Source organism: Mytilus californianus, unplaced genomic scaffold (genome assembly GCF_021869535.1).
Source record: "Mytilus californianus isolate M0D057914Y unplaced genomic scaffold, xbMytCali1.0.p SCAF_11, whole genome shotgun sequence".
Classification (NCBI taxonomy): domain Eukaryota; kingdom Metazoa; phylum Mollusca; class Bivalvia; order Mytilida; family Mytilidae; genus Mytilus; species Mytilus californianus.
In genome coordinates this window covers 57,800,784-57,826,066 of record NW_026262593.1, presented here as the reverse complement: position 1 = coordinate 57,826,066, position 25,283 = coordinate 57,800,784, and the positions used below count along the sequence as shown (strand labels likewise).

The 25,283-nt window shown below is 32.3% G+C and overlaps 1 protein-coding gene across 2 annotated transcripts in view; it reads right to left on the bottom strand.

The window, feature by feature from the left end:
• The window catches only part of LOC127720384 (uncharacterized), a 31,156-nt gene extending 12,750 nt beyond the window's left edge, over positions 1 to 18,406 (bottom strand). The window contains exons 1-3 of one of the 2 annotated variants that reach the window (XM_052226970.1): positions 18,121 to 18,406; positions 13,133 to 13,502; positions 6,814 to 8,206 (exon numbers count right to left, since the gene is read on the bottom strand). In XM_052226970.1, coding sequence (XP_052082930.1) covers positions 7,440 to 8,206; positions 13,133 to 13,502; positions 18,121 to 18,306 — 1,323 coding nt within the window. In that variant the 5' untranslated portion in view covers positions 18,307 to 18,406 and the 3' untranslated portion in view covers positions 6,814 to 7,439. Of the gene's footprint in view, positions 1 to 6,813; positions 8,207 to 13,132; positions 13,503 to 18,120 lie in introns of those variants that run through there. The other variant, XM_052226969.1, reaches the window with a different exon arrangement.
• Between the last annotated feature and the right edge of the window lie 6,877 nt (positions 18,407 to 25,283).

Here is a 25,283-nt window from a genome sequence, read left to right as displayed (position 1 = left end):
AATTTAAGAACCGCTTTCAACTCCTAGAACATTGTAAAAACATGGATGAAAATAAAATGAAAAAGTAGATGAACAGTGGCATGAACTGGAAGAAATGTTTAAAAAGATCAGTGAAATAATCTTGGGTTTCAAATGACAAACACACTAAGAATGGATCAAACCTGAGAATGGATTGTTATTGATAACAGGAAAGAACTAAAGAAAGATATTTCAAACGTGCTCTGATAAACTGAGAGAGAGGTTAATGGGACAATACTCTAACTGTAATAAGAAAATAAAGAATGTATCTAGAAAAGATTTCATTGAAGGGATGGCGAAGGAGGCTAAAAAGGCTGCTTCAAAGCAAAGAATGGGTGATCTTTTTTAGATCACAAAAAAAGCTGTATGGCCACAAAACGAAATGCCAACATGCCAGTGAGAGACAAACAGGGTCAACCGATAACATTTGAAAGAGAGCAAGAGAGTAGATGGAATGAACAAAAAATGAAAACAACACGTTATAAATTATACGCGTCCGAAGCGCTTTTCTTGATTTACCTTCACCAGGAACGCTCAAAGACGAATATTTGAAAGCCAAGGATGTACAAGAACCGAAACAGTTGAAGAGATCTATTACCAAAAAGGACATAAAAAAAGTAGACACATTCCATCTAAGGTCAACTTTCAAAGAAGTTTAAAATATGTCAGAACCAGAAACAACAGTAAAATTGCCTATTTGAGAACTAGATTTTGAAGTGAACACGGTAATTCCATCAAAGTCCGAGATGGTGAGAGCAGTAAAGAGCCTTAAATAATGCAAAGCTCATGGAAATGATTAGCTATCAGCAGAACTATTCAAATCAGATCGAACCTTAACAGCAAACATTTTACATAAAGATTTGGCAATATAACAAGATACTTTAAAACTGATCAGAAGGAAACATCATAAGATTGTCTAAGAAAAGTGATCATATAAACTGCAGAGGAGCAACCCTATTATCGATTCAAAGTAAAATATTCAGCAGAATACTGATAGAAAAGGTTTTAAAAGCAATACATAAAAATCTTAGAAAAGAACCTGAAGGTTTTAGGAAAGGAAAGTTCTGCTGCGACCATATATTTGTGTTACGAAATTTAATTGAACAGCGCACTGTTCGGTAGAGACAACTGATGTAAACTTCATAAATTTTGAAAAAAAAGCCTTTGACAGCATACACAGACAAATTATTGTGGAAGATCTTACTAAGCGATGGGATACTAGCAAAAATAGTTATTCAAATGTTTTATACAGAATTTAGATGTACTGTATGAACTTCACAAGAGAAAATCAGCAGTTAGACAAGATTGTATTATGTCATCTCTTCTTTTCAAAATAGCTGTTGATTGGGTAATGCAATCAACCATAAGCAGTAACAACACAGGTATCAGGTGGAATCTCTTTACCTATCTAGAAGAATTGAACTATGCAGACGATCTTGTCGTACTGTCACATCTCGAGACAGACATGCAAGCCAAAAACCATCAAATTAAAAAAAAGGCAAGTATGATGAAGCATCAACAAAAAGACATCAGAGTTTATACCCTTTAATATCACAGAGCCTTATAAGAAAGAATAAAATGAGATACACCTGAAATGCACTTTTAACGACGATCTTGATATCAAAATGGAAGAGAAACGGGACGATTTTTCTTTTGCTATTGTTAATTTTCCTTTCCTTGCTGGAGGAGTTCCGTGTTGGTGTTTCTTATGGAGTATACACATGTCAGTATTTAACAAGAGTGATACAAATATCATAAATTAGTAAAAACTTCAAATAAAGTTCATCAAAATCATGTTGAAGTATAATTCCTCTTGCAGGAATTAAATAAAAGAGTTGTTATACACTTCGCGTTTCAAAATTATATTGTTTATAAAGTAAACAAATTAAATCTTCTAATAATTTTCCTTCAAACCTTTCTTTCTTGCTCAGTAAAAATATCAATAAAGAGTATATATATAAACTGTTATGGTTCGATCATTGCGTCTGAATGTTTTTAAGATTTAATGGATAATATTAGTCTCGGTAAATCATTGTTTGAAACATGACTCAAAATTTCTGTATTAACATGGATCATTTATCATGTAAATTGCACATAACGGTGTATTCTTACACTGTTTATAACGTTGCTGTAACAAATCTATACTGAAATGGATTGTAGACTACTTTTTTTAAAATCATTTTTCTTTTGCCTATCTGTTCTTTAATGTTTTGTTTTTGATGGCCGCTTTATTATGTCCCTTTCTTGTTTTTTAAACGTATTTGTATTAACATGTATATATCATTATAAACGATAAATCAAAGATTCAGCAACCCCGATTCCATTTAAATTTAGGATGAATTCAGTTGATACGTAACGTAGACAGGCAGTTACTGGGATTTACTGACTAGAAATATGTATATGTAGGTACATTCCTAGAGTTGTTCAATGTAAAACGTATAGAAGTCAAAAGAGTTTGTAATCAAAGAGGGCATCTTAATTATGCTCCTTATAGTCTTTATTAAGATTTCCGTCATTTTTCCTAAACAAACTCAGAATTATTTTGCTAAAGGAAACAACTTCAAGGTAGAACGAACTTACATCCTATCAATACTTATATTTTGGCATTGCATTTTTGACTTTCCTTAGAGTTTTTATGATGCATTTGATGTAAACTGATTGACATTTAAGTACGTGGTTTATCTATCATTGACATAAGGAGGTGTGGTAAGATTGCTAATGAGACAACTATCCAACAGAGTCTATATGACGTGAATTTAAGCAACTTTAGGTCACTATTCGGCCTTAAACACTGAGCGAAACTCATACCGTAGAGTCAGCTATGAAAGGCTCCGACACGACAAAATCAAAACCATCGGCCTGATTTATGACAAAAAATAATACAAAAACAAATATGATAGACAGCAACCATGACGACCTCTGAACAGGTTCCTAAAAGTGGTTATTGACTCTCTTATATAGGTACCGTGTGGGTTTTTTATTTCTGTTTTTGTGTGCCTTGTGCCAATCTAACGAGTCAAGCCTTTTCCAACTAATTTTATAGTTTGTTTTTATGTTGTGCTGTTACGCCAGTGTTTCGGTTGAAGGAAGGATTGAGCACACACAAAGATGCTTAACCCCGCCATATTCTGTAAGCTCATGTCCAAAACTAGTCTGCGCTCTAATGGTTGTCGTTGGTTACTCTGGTCTGTCATATTAGTTCTTCGTTTGTTGTTTTTAATATAGATATGGCCGTTGGACGTTTTGTTTCACGTTTTCTCAAACTTGGCCTTTTATAGCTTACTAAAAGGTATTGGTTTTGCTTAATGTTAAAGGCCTTGTGCAGTGCTCTTTATTTGCTTAAAACCTCGACCTTTGGTCTGCGGTGGATATTAGTCCCTTCAAAAGTCATACCATACCTATTACTTTTATGCTGGTATCTGCCTATGCAAAGCAAATCATGCACAAATATGCAGCATTGTGCCGAATCTGGCAATGATTTTGACTTCGCAAGTGCGTCACACATATATTGAATATGGGGATTGCAGAATAGGGGGGTTACGGAATTAAAATTTGTATTATTGTACGTACACCAAGACATTCCCCTTTCATAAGATTTTTACTTGCAAGGAACAAAGTAACACAGTCTCGCCTTCCCGGTCGATTGGTCCATTTGCTGAAAATTCTTTTAAAAAAGACCATTGTAACCACCATACAAATGTTTATATTTCCACTTCGTCATCGATTGCAATCGAAAGAAAACTTTTATGAAGGTTCCGTAAATTTTTAAACATTTGCATGAGAACAATATTATTTGACCAATGTTGATATAATTAAAACGTATATCAAGGTTCAGTTAATTTTTAGACATTATCACTGAGAACAAAATAATTTGACCAATGTAAATATAATTAAATGTGCGATACAGTGGTACTATGTTGCACATGTTAAGATTTTTCAAAAAACTAAATAAAGAGAGCAAAGCAAAGCAGACCTTTCACCAGCTAATTTATGAAGAAGCAATGCATATCATTTATGTATACATATCTAAACTTTTGCTGCCATAAAGAATTAAACGTCAGTATTTTATCTCTTGAACTGCCGTACCATCGAAGGCCTTGAAACACACTACTACGTTTTTTTTATATTGATGTCCTCACTCAACGAGTTTTTATCTTCCAAAAGAGGACTTTATTTGATTTGTTAGAAGAGATTTGTTATATCTGCATTAGACGTGAAATTATACAGGAACATTTTTTGATAAAATGTAAAAAGTAGAGAAGACTGACTACTATTTAAAACACTAATATTCTTAGAAATTAAATTTTAGAATATAACATAATCTAGTAAATGCGTAGGTAAATGTCATACTGAGCACTGTGTTCCTTGTTAATGACGTTAATTGTTTTACAGACTGAGGATTTTGAAAATCGTATGGCTTTCTCTGTGTGTTTTATTATTTGTATGTTTTTCACTTTGTGTGTGTCTCCAGTTTGTATCGTTTAATTGTTGCTGTCAAATTTATAGTATCAAGCCAAATTCATTTTCCCGCCTATTGTTATTAATTATTAATGGTTCCTGAAGGTCTGGATTGGGTTGAACAAAGGACCAAAAAATTAAGCAATGAGAAAAACATGCAAAGAAATAAAGAATAGAAAATAATAATGTGCTAAGATATAAAGAATAGGGAATAATTAACAAGAAAAAAAAGAGAAAAAAGGACCGAAAAAGTAAAGAATACAGAAAAGAACAACCATCCAGACGCTCAGGCAATGTTCACCTTAGGATTCAACTCGCTAAAGCAATGTTGACCTTAGGTTTCAACTCGCCAAAGCAATGTTGACAATAGGCTGCAAGTCCTTCGTCGCAATGTTGACCTTATACTTCAACACATTGAGACAGTGTTGGCCTTAGGCTGTTCTTGTTATGCCTTTTTGGTTTTTAGCGCTCAAACGTTTTATATTTTTGATTTTTAAACTTTTATTATCGAGTGTACATGATGAAGGTCATTCCAGAAACACGGGTTGTACGCATGGTCATCATATAATACTTTTGTTTACTGTAAGCAAGCTCAAACTAAATATGCTGATATGAAAGCATGCCGCTCTACACTCTAATATCGGTGGATGCAATTGTTCGGTATTTGTCTTTCTTCACTTATATCTTTCTTTTTCATTTCCTTGTCTGTTTATCTGTATTATTATAAATGTATTATCAGTTTCATTTCGAGTCTTATTCATGAATGCTTTATTTTGTTGGTACCCTGTATCCATTATTTTTATGTTAAAGCATGCACATGCAGATGAAATATAACATGCATTTTGATATCGATATTTTCTGTCAGAGAGAGGGTTTCTTGTTGTTCTTTGACTTAATTAATTTATTTTCAAATTTCCATCAACATTTCTACGAGAGTTTTGTTAATTTGTACACTTTAATTTGTCTTCTGTAAAATTTAATTTTTTAAAAACTATTTGACGAGAAAAGAGTAATAAAATGTCATCTTTCGTATGTTGATGCAATTTTCATTCATCCGTCAGTGTGGCGTTGTTTTTAAATATTTATAGAGGCTGACCCCATGAAGATATACCGCAGAAAGTAGATTGATCAATCTGATTGAAATAAAGACCCTGTATCCACGCTTAACTTACACGGATCTGACAATGCTAAGTTCATCTTTCTGGATTAAAGACCTTTCGGGATCCTCTGTTTTGGAATGTTGCAATTTGGAGGCTGGAATTTCATTGGCTGATGTAATAAAATTCAGAATAAAAGTAAAATGGAGTCGGTCAGCAAAGTCTGGACACAGAATCTGTATTTAAATCAGATTGATATTTGATAAGAATATCTGTTTATCGAAGGGGGTTGGTGTTTTTAATATGTATCATCTATTTAGGGAGCTACCATTTGATTTTTATGGGGGGGAAGGGGGGGGGGGGGGGGGGGGGGTGAGGGGCTAAGATGAAATTTGAAAAAATAGGCAGGACAGGAGTTTTGAGAAAAAAAAAGGCAGGATGAGATAATTTGCAAAAATAAAAAGGCAGGATGACAATTTATGTAAAAAAAAAGTCAGGATAAATAGAGCAAAACGGCATAAAAGATTAAAGAATACATACGTAAAGGACCAGTCCAGAACGAAATATTTAGACATAATAAAGTTTTCAGGTTCTATACCATTGTAAAAGTGCATATTTTTCATGTCATAAGATTTTTGAATTATAAATTTTTGACAAGTTCTGAAACTCCCAACATGAATAATTCTAGTAACTAGTAATACAGACGATTAGTTTCTAGAATTAATGTTTAAATGACAAAAAAAAAAACTACCAGAAATCTTTTCAAGAATTACAAAACCTGTATGGTGGTAGATTGCTCATCATTAAAGAGCATGCTGGAGGTGTAGATGGGAGTTTACAGAATAGAGAATAATGGGCAAAAAATATAATGAATAGAGAAAAATGGACCCCCCCCACCCCCCCCCCCCCCCCCCCCCCCCCCCCAAAAAAAAAAGAAAAGAGAATAATGGGGTGCTAAAATACAAAGAATAGAAAATAATGGGCAAAAAGTATTGAGAATAGAGAAAATGGCCTAAAAAATTACAGAATACAGAAATGTAGGGCCCCCCATCCAGAACCTCCTACATGTCGTTTTTATATTAATTTGTTGTTGAGTTTGTGTATCTTTGGCACCAACCAAGCATAATTTGTTCATAGAAAAAAATTCGAATATGACGTTCTTCTTTCGCTCTGTAAACAAAGCCATGTTCTAATTGCAGTACAATTAAAATTTCAGTGGTTTCGAAAAATTAAAATAAAATCATCTATATTATCTCTTTATTACCCTATATACAATAACAAACAAGTACAGCTATCATTTTCTTATTTAGGAGCAGCGGAGAGGAAGTGGTCTATTTTTTTAGGACTAAAGATAGAAGAAAGAAGAAATATGTAAAACTTATGCCACATTAAACGTTATTTTTATGTTTAATATTTATATTAATCATATTTGAAAGAACCATTTATTAGAATTTTTTATATAGAATATTTATGAATTCCTGTTCTCCCTCTCTAGATAAGAACATAATTGGTTAATAGATATGGTAACAGTACGTGATAACTGATCAACAAAAGGGCCGGTATTGGTTTTTAAATTTCAAATTATTGAAAACCAAAAACAGGGCTATGCATAATGCTTAATATAACACATAATAATCCATAATCAATAAAGTAATAATTTATAAACACCAAGAATAACTTAAGCAGCTAAAAACGATTTTTTTTTACATATCATGAATTATACTACAAAATTTCATATAAATTCGAGATTTCAATTATCACACATTGCATGAAAAAACATCTAACCTTATTCCCTGTATTTGAGATACCTATAGTATTCTTATAATTTTTCAAGAAGAATATGGTTGTATCCATAACAACATATTTTTACTTTTTCTTTCCGTTGTAGTTGCCACTACCATAACTGCTACCATGGTTACGGTTGTATCCATAATTGTTGTTGCCATAGTTACCATTATAGCTATTATAATTGTTTCCATATCCATGTACACTTTCCGATTTCCCATAACCCTTGTAATGTTTTGTTACCGGAACAGGTGCTGGAACATAGGCAGGACCTCCAAAGAGCGGCATTGGCTCATAAACAATGGGACCAGGGGGCGGTGGAATATTAACACGTGGTGAAATGCCTGCCTGTCTATTTGCCCACCAGCCAAGACCAAACTTTGCCAAAACCGGCAACCCTAATGGTAGAAACGGTGCAAAAAATCCAAAACTTGGGAGACCTAAACCAGAAGAGGCAATAACTGGACCAACTGGGCCAACAATAGGACCTTGGGTGCTTGGTGGCGTATCAGTAGTTCCCGTTACGCCTGTAGGGTCGACGGTAACAATTGATATTCCAATGGAAGTTGTCGTCGAGCCTGGGGACATTGTAGTAGTTGCTACTGTTGTTGAAGAGCCTCCAATTGGAACACTTGACAAGTCAGTTGGGATAGGTGTCGACGATGAAGTCCCATTATGACCGCCTCCATTGATTGAACCGTAGGTCGATGTGTAATCGGGATACTCGAAATCTGGTGGTATTGGTTCTCCAGTAGCCAAAACATTTACGTCTGCACAATTTACAAAAGCGGGTTGCTCCCAGTATCCCACTCCACAAAGTCCTGTCGGGTCGCAACTGTATTCGTTGGCTGTAAAAGATTCAAAGTAATACTTTTTAAATATATGATTGATTTTTTTACAATTAATTCTTCGATCTTGACAAATTAGAAGGTCATAAGTTTTTATGTTTTTTTTTCCATCTGCATATCTGTCAATAAGTTATGTTATTGACTATCTTATAAAATTAATTCTATATCTACCGTGAGCACAGCACGATACGACTGCAACAAATCAGCGATGATGCATTAAATAAGTTATCATTTTAAGCAACTATGACAAAACTTTGAAAACATAAAAATACGGCAATTAATTTCCGAAAAAAAAAGAAAAAAAAAAAAAAGAAAAAAACAACACGGATTCCGAACCCTTTAATATAGAGATTCTGACATCGTCGAGATAGAAAAGTTCCTTCCTTGCGGTACAAATGAAATATAATGATCGAGATATAATTGAAATTTGAATTCATTTCGGTCTTAGTTTGTGCCATGAAATATATTTTTGAAATAAAAGAAGAATCTCTCTTCTCTAACCTAACTAACAATGACTAACAATACATTCTTTTTTTTTTGTGGTGGTGGTGGTGGTGGGGATGGGTTTTTTTTTTTTTTTTTGGGGGGGGGGGGGGGGTCATTTGATACTTTCTAATTGGTTTTCATAACATCTAATATAACACTGAACAATTTATCTAATCTCTGATAAGTACTTCTATATTTTTTTTATAAATCTATGCTTACCTATTGAATATGTGCGCTTCTTACTCGCAGGTTGTAAATACGTGCTCGCATTTATTTTTCTCGGCATTTGTTGTCATTGACTATACGATTGCGCTAATGGGGCCAATTTATTTAAGCGCATAACATGCAGCAAATGAGCACATTAGCTATCTAAGAATTTGAACTTACCGTTATTGATGCACGTACAGTGCAAAAGCGCATAAAAATCTAGCAATTAAAAAATCAGGCCGAGAGAAAAACATTCAAAGGCTTTGGCAAAAAATTAGCAAATAAATTTGAAAAGCGCAGAAAAAATGCAGCGGAGCAAAAATATAGCAAAATGTTAAATTAAAATGTAAATACAAATCTATATGCACAGTAAGTGCACAAGCGCATACAAAATGTAGTAAGTAAAACATAAGCCCAAGAGAAAAACTATCAAAGGGTTTGACAAAATATGTGCAAAAACATATTTCTAAGCGCAGAAAAAATGCAGTGCAGAAAATTAGTAGCAACATTTTAAATTGAAATGTAATTACAAATGTATAAGTTAGAGGTACTTCCGGGTGAGAAAATGAAGATAGCCATAGATATGGTTGACATTTACCTGCAGGCTAATTATTCATGTTAATTTTAGAAGAATGTCTATCACTTATAGTATACATGTGTGTAAATTTTACTAATTTATTTTTCGGCATATACCTATGCAAAATATAATCTAAAAGCCAGATGAATAAGCTAGTGGGTTATCTAATTTGTTTCAGTGGCAGAAAATATTGCAAAACGATTTTTACACTGATGCGTCTTTTTAAATTAAAAAGCATCAATCTGATCAGGTCCATTTAAATTGATTTCGCCAGCTCTTACATTAATTATATATTATCTATTAACTATCGTTTTATCAATCTTATAACTATCAATTATATTATTCTAAAATATAAATATGCATTTTTTTTTCAGATTAGATATGATACAATTGATGAATTGAATACTAAGTACTATTTAATTTTAGGAAACTTTTATAACCAACACTTTCATTTGTGACTACACTAACCTAAGAGTTGACTTGGGTATTGAAATATGGCCATTCATACACTTAGTAGTAAAACCTTAGGCATCAGTTGGACTGTGCGGAATATATACAGTCATGACTGGTTGGAATGGGGAGGTTATAGCCGATGTCCCGTGTAAGGTGAGTGCCACGCTTAGTTCAAGCTAAAGAACCATCGGAAGAACTCCTTTACTGATCTGTAGGTGGCTTGTAGCAAGACAAAATTTCTGTACCTATCATTTCCAGTAGCAATCCAAATTTCCCGCCATTCATCTAGGTTGACCAACCTTGAACAACTTATGTAATGTAGTTATTGTTAAATTGTTCTGGTTTGAATATCCATGAAATGTTTGCCACTAGACGTTTAGCAAACAACAATCAATGATCCTCGAATGTCTTTTTCACGACTGTGATTATTTAAAATTAAATCATGCTTCACTGTTGTTCTAGATAATAAATGTTTATAGTTTGAAATTTAAATTTTTGATTTTTCTCTTAATGGCTGATATTTTATGTGCATTCTTGACCATTGGCGATTTAATTGTTTCTCAGCAATTTGAAAGTATTGAAATTTAAAAAAAAATAATAAGCACACATCGATCAATTATTATCCACACTTGCAATAATTGCAAAAATAAAAAAGTCATCTCGCACTATTTAATAGAGAGTGACTGATACATTTCTTTATTTAAGGTCTAGATGTTATATTTTGATTATTCGAATGCACCTTTAGGCGGTTGCAGAAATAAATGTCACTATTATATGAAAGTTTCAAAGGTAAACTGCTATCTAAACGTCTGTGCATACATTACATTAGAAGACAGAAACAAATATATGTCATTCTAGCAAATATCTTCAAAATTGAAAATATCCCATTTCTTAAGAAGATTCAGGCTGTGTTTGGATATACGCCAGAGGTGGCCTATGGTTATCCATAGGTACCTTTGGTTTGATATTCTATATATCAAAATATCAAACCATGGGTACCCAAAGATACCTATGGGTAACCATAGACTGCCTTAGGCGTATATCCAAACACAGCCTCAGTTATCAGACAGAGAGGGAAAGTTTGTTCGATTCGTCCATTTTACTGCTAACATGTCAATTTATCAAGTCGTCAGAGAATGTTTTTTTTTTCAAGGGGAGATAATTTCTAGAGGGTGATGCTTTTCTACTGTTGGTTAAAAGTCTTGAATATTTTCTCAGATAACATAATGAAAGTGCGAAGCTGTAAACTGAAACAGAAAAAAAGTGCTGCCTAATTGAAATTATCACCCCTTGAAACTCTTAATTAAGGGGCTCCTGCAGTGTACCCCCTTTTACACAAGGTCGCGTTTAAAAGTTGCCTCGGGTCATCTTTATGTAAATTTGAAAGCAACGACAAAACACATAGCAAATTTTTAAATCATTTCAAAGATCACAGGTCGTAAGGTCGCCTGCCAAACCCACTAAGGTCGTAGGTCGAATTTGAACATGTTTTAGCCACTCTTTATATAGTGAAATATAAAATTTGCCGATATTACATACTAGTTAATAAAGTAACAATATTTGGTGTTTTAAAATAGGAAGACTTTGTTTACTCCCATTTAAGCTTACCGGCTTTTTTTGCTGCAAAAATGAATATTAACTAAACAAAAGATAAAAACTCAGATACGAAAATAACCAGTAGAATATGATGTTACTTTGCTCAAGACAATTGCATTCGCAATTTTTTTAAATCGTAAATAATTCCAAAAAGATTTAGCGGGAAATTACACGAGACAATGGTGTTTATCAAAAAAATTGCTAAAACCTACAAGATAGTTTTTAACTAAAACAATGCAGTTGGCTTGAATTCTATATTTGAAAATCAACTGAATTTTGTCAAACTTTGTATGAACATTGAGGTTGGATAGTTCTATTTCATACTGCAAGCTGCTTGAAATAGCTTGTTAATGTACATATATTATCGACTTCAATACTAACTTAAAGATATAGTTCTATTGCAAGCTTTAATATAAATGCTATGCTTGCAGTTAGATTCGTTGCTGTAAAACAAAAATGGTAGACAAGATTCTGAATGCAAACAATATGAACTAAGAATCACATTTTATACAACGTAAACGTTATCAAGACCGCATGCAGACGTTGTGACTTTTAGAAATTTAGCCTGCTGTGCTGTTTTTCTCACATACAATGAATTTGTCTTCTAATTCATTGTCAGGTATTTTCATTGTGCTACATGTTTATATAATTTGGTGTTTAACCAACATGATGTCTGGTTCGATAGCTACATGTTTATAAATGATGTATATATACAAATGTAGTTTTTTTTCCATAGCTACATGTTTATAAATACTTGTATAAATACAAATGCAGTTGTCTTACCTTGAGTTCTTCTATCTTTAAGCTTCGTGTTAGAATCGTCTGCCAACTAGCAGGATCCACGTGAAGCGCGAAAAAGTTACTCCGCGTTGTAAAAAAAGTACTTGTGTTGAACCGCAAATTATCTGACGCTTTTTATCATTCTTAATTTAGGTAAGGCAAATAAAATATGTGTGTGTGAAGTATAAACGACTTCAGATGTTCTTATTTTATATTTGCTAGTCTTCGATTTGCTATGATATAACCCATTAACTATAGAACTGTGCGCGTTACAGTTTTTGAAATAATCAACTTAAGAATATAGATGTCAAATTATTGAAAAATCATTCAATTTGGATTCATGTCGCCATAGTAATTTGCGACTACAGTGAATGTACTGAAATTTGAAATCACTTTTACGGAATGGTCTACAGAAAGTTAAAATTAAAACAGATTGACTATTTTTCATTTGATGATTGAAACTATTTTAATAACTCGGTAAAACCATTAAAAATTGCATGAACTTGCTTATACTTCAATACTTTGAAACCTTTTTCTTGTCTCTCAAAATTCAATATGTAACATTGGTTTTATTTCCCCAAAACAATTGGAGACTTTTCGGACGGAAATTTAGAATCTATACTATTACTCTGCTTACAAATAATGTATGAAACTGTGACATGTATATATATATTCTAATTTTTTCGTCAAATCGATTAATTCTTATTTTTAAAAGAATTTTTATGTGAACAGAGGTCAAGTGCTTACTGGAAGCTTTCATCAACTATATAAAATTTATTTCTTCTGGAAATTTATTTGTATTTTTTTCTTTAGTGTGTTTGTTTTACCTGTTATCCAAATCCATCGCATCACACAATGATCACCGGTCACTCCAGGTGGAAGTATTACTTCGAATGACCCATCTCCTTCGAAGTTGTTGATTGGAAGTGTATTTGAATTGGTATCTTTAAATATGAGACGGTTAAAGCATTGCTCTGTAACTTGAGAAGGGCTAGCAGGACAACAGAGATCCATCATAAAAAATCCCCCTTCTTTCTTTCCCGTCACGGTAACTGTAATATTGACGGTAGTGCCTTCATGATACACCTGGGTAACATATCCTTTTGCATATTTTGCCGGATTTTCGTGGTCAAGCGGTCCGTTTTTAGGATCTCCACAGAGTCCGCATTTCTGTGATAGGTCATTGTGGTCTTTAACCTGAAAAATAGAAGGGGTAATATGATAATGTCAATGCATCAATAAAACACTTCTAGTGGCAGAATAGAAAAGTCTGCCAAATCCAAAGCCATAGTCCTCAGTGTCGTTGTAGCTTGTACTATTCACCTTTTGCATTGCTTTATTTACAGCAAGCGATGCTTAATTTATCAATGTTGAAATACGTTCACTGACAGTAAATCTTTAACCGCCATTCATATAGGCAAGTTATTTTGATAACAATTTTTATGCAGACGAAGGAAACCATTAATTTGTTTGAAAATTTACATTTTCCTAACCCCTTTGTGTGAGCCCCTGCATTACGATCTTTTGGCTGGACAACCATTGGTCAGTTTCTACACAATGAATCTTATTACACATTCTTGTTGATCACACAGATCGATATTTTGTAAATAATATTATGAAAAATATTTATATTATTTATATACAATTGATCTAACTGGTATGAGCCATTTTGCACAAATTTTTTCTGTTAAATGAATTTTGATTTTGCGGTATTTTGGTCTTGGCATCCATGATGAGTTATTACTATCTACTACACCTTTTTTGTTTGAGTCTTTGTTATATTAATTACAATGTAATATGATTGTTTGAATTGTTTTAGTCAGTTGTGTTGTATGTCTGTGATGTATGTTTACACAGTTTTGACTGCTGACCAACTATTGTTACATTAACCTATTATGTATGTTTGGGTTGCTTGCCCAATTTTGTCAATATAACGAAACTATAAACAACTGTCATACAAGTGGGGGTTTAGCTAGCTATAAAACCAGGTTTAACCCAAATGCCTGTACCAAGTCAGGAATATGGCAATTGTTTTTCACTTGTTTTGTTGATTGATAGCGTTTAATTTTGTCAGTTTTATGGACTTCCCCTTTTTGAATTTCCTTGGAGTTCAGTATTTTTGTTATACTTTTTTGAGCTTAGGTCTTGCCTTATGAGCAACAGGACGGGTACCACTAGTGAAACGGGACCTGCTTACCCTTTCGGAGCACTTAAATTACCCCCGTTGTTTTGTATGTTCGTGTTGCTCAGTCTTAAGTTTTCTGTGTAGTGTCTCGTAGACTTTTATTTGATTTTTCGTCGCTTTTCTTTTTTGCCACGGTGCTGTCTATTTTTCTTCTACTAATGCCTCTTTTTTAATACACATCTTTGTAAAGACATCTGTAACAAAATCTTTATTTGCGGAAGACATTTGCTTGTATCTTAATATTAATCAAAGGATCTCAATATGATGTATTATGGCAGATTTAGCAGTTTTGTATTCAAAACACGAAGCTTGATGCCCTCAAGGAAATACGTAAATCACATTCAAAATATAAATGCGAAATATTTAACACATCAATGTCTTACTTACTATCATAATCTGTTCTATAGTAGAACTATCCAAAACTATTCTAAAGTAGTATCTGTCAGTATCTGTTCTAGAGAAGAACTGGCAGTATCTGTTCTAGGTAGAACTGTTCTAATATGTTCTAAGATTGAAATGTCCAAAACTATTCTATAATATACTTTTAGGTTAAGTTCTAGCGCAGAACTGTTCAAAGTAGTTCTGTGGTTGAACAGCGTAGAACAGCTTATATCAGAAACTGTTCTACGGTAGAGCTATCATAAACTGTTGACACAGAGATATGTCTCGTCTGTCGGCATAAAATTCAGAAAAAGACAATCTGATGGACAGCAACATTGCTAATCAATTCAAAGTCGCTTGACCAACTAGAGGGTAGGTCCTCGAAATTGTTGACAAACTGAGATGCAATGTAACATTATAGAAAATATTGTCTATTGTTAGTAGTTCCTATCAAACTAACATAATCAGAAAACTTAACAATTGTTGACGCCGTAGCCGCAGCCGTCGCGGGAAAAGCAATTCCTATGTCTCACTATCAGATTTTGAAAGAAAAAAGCACTGATCCCGTCTCCTTTTATTGTAATAATACTGAAAAAAACGTGAGATAACAAATCTCTGAGAGCAAATTTATTTAGCTATGAATGTGTAAACCATCCTAATGGTCATTGCTCGCTCCTGGTAGTTTGCCTTAGCCGGGGTTAACTAAATTCGTTATTAAACAGATAGGAAAATATACCGTGTTTCTCATTTCGATTAAAAATCCGGTGATATGACGGTAATTTATCAATGGCAGTTAAAATTATAAATTAAGGCGTAAAACGCTAAACATATCCGGAAAAGTCACACAAAAAAATAACCAACAGCTGTCGTAATATGTGATAATCAAGTTCTACATGTATATATGTACGATCTTCCAATTTTGTTGACTGCCGCAGAACTGAATTGATAATAATAATCTTTCTACCATTTAACTTTACTTTCAAGAGTTTGCTTGTGACCTTCAAGATTGTCAATTACGAGTAAAGATTGATTTTAAAAAAGGCCTATGATACCATAAATGGAAATATAATGGGGTCAAAGCTAAAGGGCTTGGGGTTGCAGAACATTTTTGTGCTGCTATGCAGTCTATTTATACAAATGTATTATGTTCAGTACGATTAATTGGTTATTTATTATAATGATTTAATGTCAACAGTGGTCTTAAACAAGGATATCCGTTATCACCTATGTTATTTAATCTCTATATAAATGATCTAGTTTTGCTTTTGAAATCATATGAGTGTGGTATTGATATAAATGATGAAAAAAAAAATGCATTTTAGTTTATGCTGACGATGTGGTTATTTCATCAAATTATGAAAAAGAATAACAAACTGTTAAACTCATAAGATAAATTGTGTGGAGATAATTGTTGCATCTTCTTCAAATAGAACAGTTGATCTTCTATAGAATCAAAGCATCATATGTGCTGTGATTCAGCCACCTTTTTAGCTACAGGTAGTCCGACATTTTTTCTGATCTCTGATGTTTTTATACAAGCTCCTGTAAGACATTTAGAGACAACCATCACAACTTTGGATAAGTGATTTTGGTCCAAAATGTTAATATATGCTTTACCAGAGAAGCAACAAACGGATAATCTAATATCATATGTTTAAAAAAGCAGACAACACTAAAATTAAAGGTAGAACTAATCATTTTCATTATTATTTCATAAAAAAATTACCAGTGTTATTTTTCATTTTTAAAATCGCCCCTTTCATCTCGTGCAATTCTCAGAAAAAATGTACTTTTTCTAAGGTGCTTCTGACAATCAATGTGACGGAAATAACTACTGGAAAGACTGGAGGAGTTGTGAGCATAATTTCAAATCATATTCTCATGTATCGTGGTGAACAAAAAAAAAACATACCACCAAGAAAAAAATAAACATACATTACATGTATTTAACAGATTTTAATGGGTGACATCATACACATTTGCATTATAAATGTTATATTTAGACCAGATATAAAGAAGGAAATACGGCCTTTCACTATTTTATGCCATTGACAGTAATTTCAGTAATTCATAAGAAAAAATAACATTGAATTATTTTCATTTTTCATTTAACAAAAAAAAAAAAAAAAAAAAGGGAAAAAATAAGAAACATCATTTAACATTTTGTTTCTAGAATTATTTAGATATGTACACATTAATACAAATATACGATATTGCATGCATAAGGAGTTACATGAGAAAAAATAGTAATTGATAATAGGACAAAAAGAAAAAGCAAAAAGATGTTCTTTAAATATAAGATAATAAACACACTGGTGAATAGAATATATATATTTCGCAAATTCTATAATTATTTACTTATTCTTCTTATTTATGAATTTGATAATAATAGACCTTTATTTCTTTTTCTTTTATTCAACTCGGAGGTTCCTTCAATTTATGATTTTATTAATATCGTTTCGTTTTCTTCTTCTTCTTCTTAAAATCGTATGTAATGTAGTTATTTTGGGTTCTTTTTTTATGTTTTTTGTTGTCTCTATTGTTTGTCTCCTGCGTTGGCGAAACCACTAAAACTCGTCGACTTTTTTGAAAAACGCTATAAAGATTAATCGTTCGTATTCAACTAAAATATAAAATGAAAATGAATTTATAAATATTGAAACTATACTAGTCAACAAAAGTAACTTCACAAAAGTTTGAACTCAGTTTATCATAAAATGAAAAAAATATATAGGAAAAACGAACGGTAAATTATACAATAAAAAATCATTTGCAAAGAAAATCCATATGTTTCAGAATATCTGACCAAGTTGGAAAGAGAACAATACTGGGGTCAAATTCATTTTGAGGAAAGTGATTACAAAAAAAAATGTCACTCTCCGCAATTTCGAAGATGAGAATCAAGTTAGTATTTACATACATGCCAAGGCATTCAAAATTTTAACCAGAGCTTGTTTACATGTTTTAATTTTTTCATCTCTAATATCAGTTTCTAAAATTGTGGGTAAAAAAAATTTAAAGTAAATAAAATTGTGAATAAAAAAATTCTCGTGTTTTTGCCTTTAAGCAATCATTATGGTTTTGATAAGAAAACAATACTCTGTAAATATAAAACCAATTGGGCATTTTTTTTCTTGGTATCGTGTATACAATTTCACAATATATCGAAAACATATTTACTTTTACCGTAAATTTTGTTGATTAGTATAGTACTTTACCATTTCGCGCACATCTAGAATATCTACTTACAAATTTGCCGCCACAGTTTACGTTCATATCATCATGATTCGCTTCAATATCGTTAGCAAATGATGCAGCTCCAAAATATCTCCAAATAGAGTTACGGGCCGCCGGATTTTTTAAATAGCCACTACCATCAACGGAAAAATAACACAGAAATAGAACAAAAGTCACCAGAACAATATCTCCCTTCATTTTAATTGCCTTTTTTCAATAAAACTTATGAAAATTCACTTCATCATACTCGTGTGAGAAATTCTTCCGCAATTTCTGAGCTATCCTTCCGTGGAATAACTTTTCGTAAAAACCAGAAAAATGTCAAAAAGTTGCTTCAGGCTACATACGTGCAATCGGAGCATCATTCGGTCATTTCCGCCAAACTGTTTCGGAACTATGTTTACAGATAGCTTCCTTTCTTCTGTGAAGGAGAGGCAGTTTACATCTGCGAGTCTCTTTAAGTTTTGGACAAAATGTCTTCAAAGATTGTTTTAAAGTTGATTTTATATTTTTTTCGTTGAATTGAGAAGATACACCATGATTTTCGAATCAAAGCAAGTTCATCAAAGTAAAATATGTTTTCAATCATTTTTCTATTGATTTTTTTAAAATATAGGATTAACTAACGAGATATCGGACAATATAATTTAATTCAATTTAATTTAATTTAAAAAAAAGTGAAATAGATTGTTAAATAAGGATAATACGTTTCCCACGGTACTCAAATGCCAAACTTGGATTGATGGATTACTCGGAAGTTTTGAACAACTATATTACATATATCCGACCGTCTTATCGTTACGTCTTAGGCATGTAATTTTACATGATCGTTGATATATTTGATAAACTTAACATACATTTTTTTTAACTGGTTAAAAATCAATATTACATAATTTTTGTAAAATTCTTTAACATGTTTAATGAATTCAAAGTTAAAATTAGATAATCAAATTGTTACGTTGGTAGATGGATAAACCAGAAGCTCACAAGAGCCCGAATCGCTCACCTGCTAAACATATGCCATTTTGATATTTATTTTACTTTATTTCAATCAGCTATCTTTGCTTATTTGTAAATATTGTCTAGTGGCATTTTTGATTTCGCCTTTAACTTTTTTGATTCGAGCGTCAATGATGAGTCTTTTATAGACGAAACGCTCGTCTAGACCATTTCGGCTATTTTTTTTTGTAGAGTTCATTTAGCAGAACATTATTCATATTTTCAATTTCTCTCTATCTATTATGGTTTCTGAAAAAAATGGATAAAAATCATCTTTCAAGGGCAATAACTCCTCTAAGGGGCCAGTTGACGATTTTAACAATTAGACTTATTTGTAGATATTTTTTTGCTAAACGTTTTTGCTTTTATTATTTCTCTCTATCTATCATAGTTTCTGCTAAAAATTCAAAACATGAATAATAAAGGTTATTCAAGGGGAACATTTTCTATAAGGATGCAGTTGACTATTTCGGTTGTTTTGACTTATTTGTATAGATTTTATTGTGCTTAACATCTTTATAAAAATAAGAAGATGTGGTATGATTGCCGATGAGACAACTCTCCACCAGAGACCAAAGGACATAAAAGTTAATAACTACAGGTCACCGTACGTCCCTCAACAAGGAGCAAAACGAATACCGCATAGTAAGCCATAAAAGGCTCCGCTTACAATTTATCTCTTTTTTTATTACGGTTTCGGCTTAAATTGCAAAAATGGGTAAATATTTATTTAAAAACCACCTTTCAAGGACAATAATTCCTAGTAGGGTAATTTTCTATTTGGTGTCTTATTGGCGCTCACACGGAACTTTTCTTTTTATTCATACGAAGATAGAATATCATATATTAGATAAAATAAATTCCCTCTTTCAAAATTCATCCATTTTTTGTCATGTTGATATTTAGTTTTCTGTCTAGTGCTTTTAAAACTTGTCTTTTCATCGTTTTTAGGTTTTTGTTTGTTGTTGCCATGGTCTTGTCAATTTCTCTTCGGCTAATGAATTTTGAGTATTTTTTTATATAATTATGTTATTAATGCTATTTACTTTTATGCTGATTGCAATACACTTATTACAATTTACAATTTTTGGTATCGTCCGCCCCTTTTTGTCAATATGTACAAGCTGACAGTTTATGAGAGCACTCTGTGGAATTTATAGTAAGTATGTCAATAACTAAAATATCTATGAGGATACAGTAGAATTGTGATTGGTTGAATGGCAGTTTTTGTTTAACGCTCAGATACAAATTGTTAATGTACACTTGAAAGTATGAGAATGTCCATACTTGGTTGGCATTGAAAAATGAATGAAAAATGTCACAGATTGAAATACTATTAAATAATTGCACAAACTGATGTTTATTCATTTATAAAATAATCCCGTGTTTAGTATTCAAAACTGCAATAACCATTGTAAAAGTAATAAAGTCTTATTCATTAAATCCATATTAGAACATATTCACACTTTTCAAATGTTCATCTTTTGGTAAATATTGTCTGCGTCTTCGACTATCCTAGGTACAACACATGTACCTGTAGTATGGTTAATTGATGATTAAGACAAGTACATTTTTCATTAACCACTTCGTACCCAACACAATCTGGATATTGCGTCGATAAACTATTGGTTGAGTGGTTGATTGTTGCTTGCTAAAACGTCCGATGTGTATAACCGATAAGGGTATACTTTAGTCACTAAGACAGGAGCCTGTTGATCAGTAGTTGTCGTTTGTTGGTGTGGTTCTTAAAAAGTGTTTCTCGTTTCTCTTTTTTTATATAGATTAGAACGTTGGTTTTCCTGTTTGAATTGTTTTACACTAGTCATTTTGGGACCCTTTATAGCTTGCTGTTCGGTGTGAGCCAAGGCTCCGTGTTGAAGACCGTACTTTGACCTATAATTGTTTACTTTTAATACATTGTGACTTGGATGGAAAGTTGTCTCATTGGCACTCATACCACATCTTATTTATATTAAAAGGAGGTCTTTCGTACAACTCTCCTTTTACCAGACCCCAATTTACCTTCCCTTATCCAACAAATAACCTTATTTTCCCAGTTGCAGTCAAAATTTCCCGCCCTTTTATCCCAGTCGACCTATCTATTGTTTCATTTGTTGATTTATTTCCCTCTAGAATATGCATGAAATGTTTGCCTCAGCTGGCATCAATCAATCAATCAATCAATCAATCAATCAATCAATCAATCTATCAATTTATCAGGTTATACTGTTATTGAATGTCTACAAAGACAAAACAATACAACTCTCTAGTAATTTGTTATCAGGTTATAATGTTATTTCTGCGTTCTAGGACATTTTCTAGCCGGACAAAATAGCAACCTGTTATAAGGCTTCACTTTTTATTCCTTGTATATAAGAAGAAGTTTTTTTTAACCTTTTAATATTACCGACTGATTTTTTATGCACGCCACCATAAAAACTATACAATAATACTATCAATAAGCCATGATACGTATTGTTATTTCGGTCACACGAGGGCAGAAACAATACAATTCTGCTTTCATCAGTATACTGTTATTTCGTGTATATCAGAACAGAGTCAATATAATTATGAGGCTCCTGTTATCAGGAAATATCGTTCAAGTCATACCAATACCTGTACTTCAAGAAAATCAAACTAGAGGCTCTAAAGAGCCTGTGTCGCTCACCTTGGTCTATGTGCATATTCAACAAAGGACACTCTCCAACATTGTAAACGGGAATAGAATTCATGACACAAAAGAGGGTAAAAAAATCCTTAATTCAGGGCAATCACTCCTATAAAGAGTGACAGTCTACTATTTATATCGGCAAAATTTGACTTGTTAGTAGATCTGCTGATCATTTTTGTGATTTAAAGTGTCTATTTATCTATTATAATTTTTATCATACAAGGCCAGAGACATATAATACAATGTATTATATGTATCTGATAAGGCAAAACGCAAAAAAATGGTAAAAATCGTCATTAAAGGGCAATAACTCCAATAAGGAGTCGTCGGACCATTTCCTCAATATGTCTTAATTGTAGATCTTGTCTTGCTGATCTTTTTTCTTATTTAAGTTTCTATCTATTTATTATAATTTTTAAGATATAAGACAAAATCTAAAAAAAATGGTAAAAATCATCATCAAATGGCAATAACTCTAAGAAGGAGTCAATTGACAATTTCGACCATGAGACTTATTTCTGGAACTTTTCTTGCTGATCATTTTTGCAATTTAAAGTTTCTCTCTATCTATTATAGTTTTCAAGATAATTGGCAAAAATGAAAAAAATGGTAGAATTTGTCATTTAAGGGCAATAACTCCTATAGGAAGTCGTCTGACAGTTTTGACGTATATGGACAATTGGTAGAGGTAAACATTCTGAACATTTTCGCTCCAGTCAGATTTTCTCTATTTATAATGGTTTTCAAAATAATAGACAAAACTTGCATGTTATCCCTATGTTCTATATTTTGCCATGTCGGCCATCTTGGTAGGTAGGCGGGGTCATCAGACACATTTTTTTTATCAGATACCCCAATGATGATTCTGGCCAAGTTTGGTTAAATTTGGCCCAGTAGTTTCAGAGGAGATTTTTGTAAAAGTTAACAGACAAAGACTGACGAGGATCGACGCCAAGTGATGATAAAAGCTCCCTTGGCACTTTGGGCCAGGTGAGCTAAAAATGGCAAATCATAACCCCCATCCCTACTCCCCTATTAACAACATTTTAACCACTACCCACAAAGATTTTGTTTCCCATGTTAAAAATTTCTTTCACAGTTATTCAATTTAATATTTATTAAAACAGCATATTTTTAACTAGAAAAGTATTAAATAAACTCATCATAGATACCAGGGACACTAGCTACGAGACACATAAAAAATTGTAAATCATGATTTTTTTTGTTCAATCATTAATGAAAGTGAAATAGTGAAATAATTATTCGCTATTAGCAGCCAGTATGGTTCAATTTTGTCAAAATAAGCTAAGAATCATCGATGATGGATTATTCACTTGCAAGTGAATAATTCGACCTCTTGGAATCCGTATTCATGTGAACTTCAATTTAACCCCTTAGCTAGAGATGGATTATGCATGATTGATGCGTGATAGGCTATTAAAAGAAAAGAATGAAAGTGAAACAAAGATAAAACATTTGATTGACTGATTCGACCCACAAAAAAATCATTTTTATACAGGTAAAATCGAAAATTAACTTATTTTTTTTAACCTTAAAATTGAAATCAAACAGACATAGAAAAATCCATTTGCACCAGGTCCATATATCTATTGATATTAATGTTTATGTTTATATCGTGTCATGTGACTGTCGGTTGTTTTCAGGGTCATCTCGATAGTTAATTAGATGGCGTCTAGACTAAAATACACACGAAACGAAGCTACATATTATCGAGCCCATGCCCTGTAAATTGTTTATTTAAAACTTTTTATAATTTGGATAAATGTTTTACATTGTTATAAATCTAATATGAGAATTTGAGTCAAATCGGTGAACACGAATTTGACAGCTAGTGCCCCTTTAAGAGAAATAAAACAGATCTATTTGATGCATATTATATGCATAAGATATGATATGAATTGATATGAAGTATTGGTAAAGGTCCGATGAATTGAATTATTATTAACATAAACAAGAGGCTTCTCAGTTTCTCTCTAACTACTATAGTTTTTGACAATAATGCAAAAAGTGGGTAAAAATCATCATTCAGGGAAAATAACTTCTATAAGGAGTTGGTTGACAATTTCAGCCAAGGTGACAGATTTGTAGATCTTATTGTGCTGAACATTTTGGACTAGAACTATTTCTCTTTATTTATTATAGTTTGTGCAAAAACAGCCAAAATGGAAAAAAATCATCTTTTAAAAGCAAAACATCCTTTCAGGGGTTAATTAACTCATCATAGATAATGAGGGATCTTTGTTTCTGCAAAAAATCAACTTATGAATAAGAAAGGTCATTCAGGTGCAATAACTCCCAAAGGTGTCAGTTGACAATATATATATTGATTTATTAGTAGATCTTATAATTCTTAAAATCTTTGCTTTTTACAATTTCTCAATATCTATAATGGTTTCTGCAAATATGTGTAAAACTATCTTTTAAGGGCAATAACTCCCATAAGCGATCGAATGACAATTTTGACCTATTTGTAGATTTTCTTTTGCTGAACACTTGCCTCTTACAATTTCTCTCTATCTATTATAGCTTCTGCAAAAAATTAGTAAAATTAGTCTTTCAAGGGCAATAACTCCTACAAGGGGTCAATTGATAATAGGTCCATGATGACTTATTTGTAGATCATATTTTGTTTAAAACTTTTGATATAAAAATATTCTCTTTTACAACTATAGTTGCCTTAAAAATCTACAAAAGGGAAAATCTTTATTTTAAAGGCAATAACTCCCTATAAAAGGAAAATTTACTTAAAATTAACATTTTAGGGCAGTAACTCCAAAATGTGTACTGATATTTTTTTTTATTTTCTGAGTAGATAAACCTGCAGATAATTTTTATCCCATTTCAGATTTGCTCTCACTGCTTTAGTGTTTGAGATATAAGCCAAAAACCACATTTTACCCCTATGCAACATCAGTCATGTTTGTTGATTAATCAAATCCCAAGATAACTTTTTAAACTAGATTTCTAAGGAACATTCAGGTTAAATTGATAACAATAGCCAAGTAATTTAAGAGGACAATATTTTCTTTTAAAGTTTACAACGTCAGAGGATGGACGACAATGACAGAGGCCTAGTGATGGCAAAAGCTCACATGGCCATTTAGGCCAGTTGAGGCCAGGTGAGATAAAAACTATTTCAACAAACTAATGTTACATGAATGTGTTTCTTAGTCATTTTTACTAAAGGGCAAGGAATGATTTGTTTTCAAAAATTTATAAACTATATGGGATTTTTAGAATTAAATGTTAAATGTATGTTCTTTAATGAAATAATGCTGCTCTGGATAAAAATATACCTTTTTCATAAGTTATCCAGCCACAAAATAAGAGTAAACTCAATAAAATAGTTAAATTATGAACCATCTAGACAATTTGACCTTTACATGCATAGAAATAATATAGAGCACAACTGTTGCTCAAAAACACATTTTAACGGTAGGCGTATTCTGTGTATTCATTGTCAAATTCTGTTTTGGCCAACACT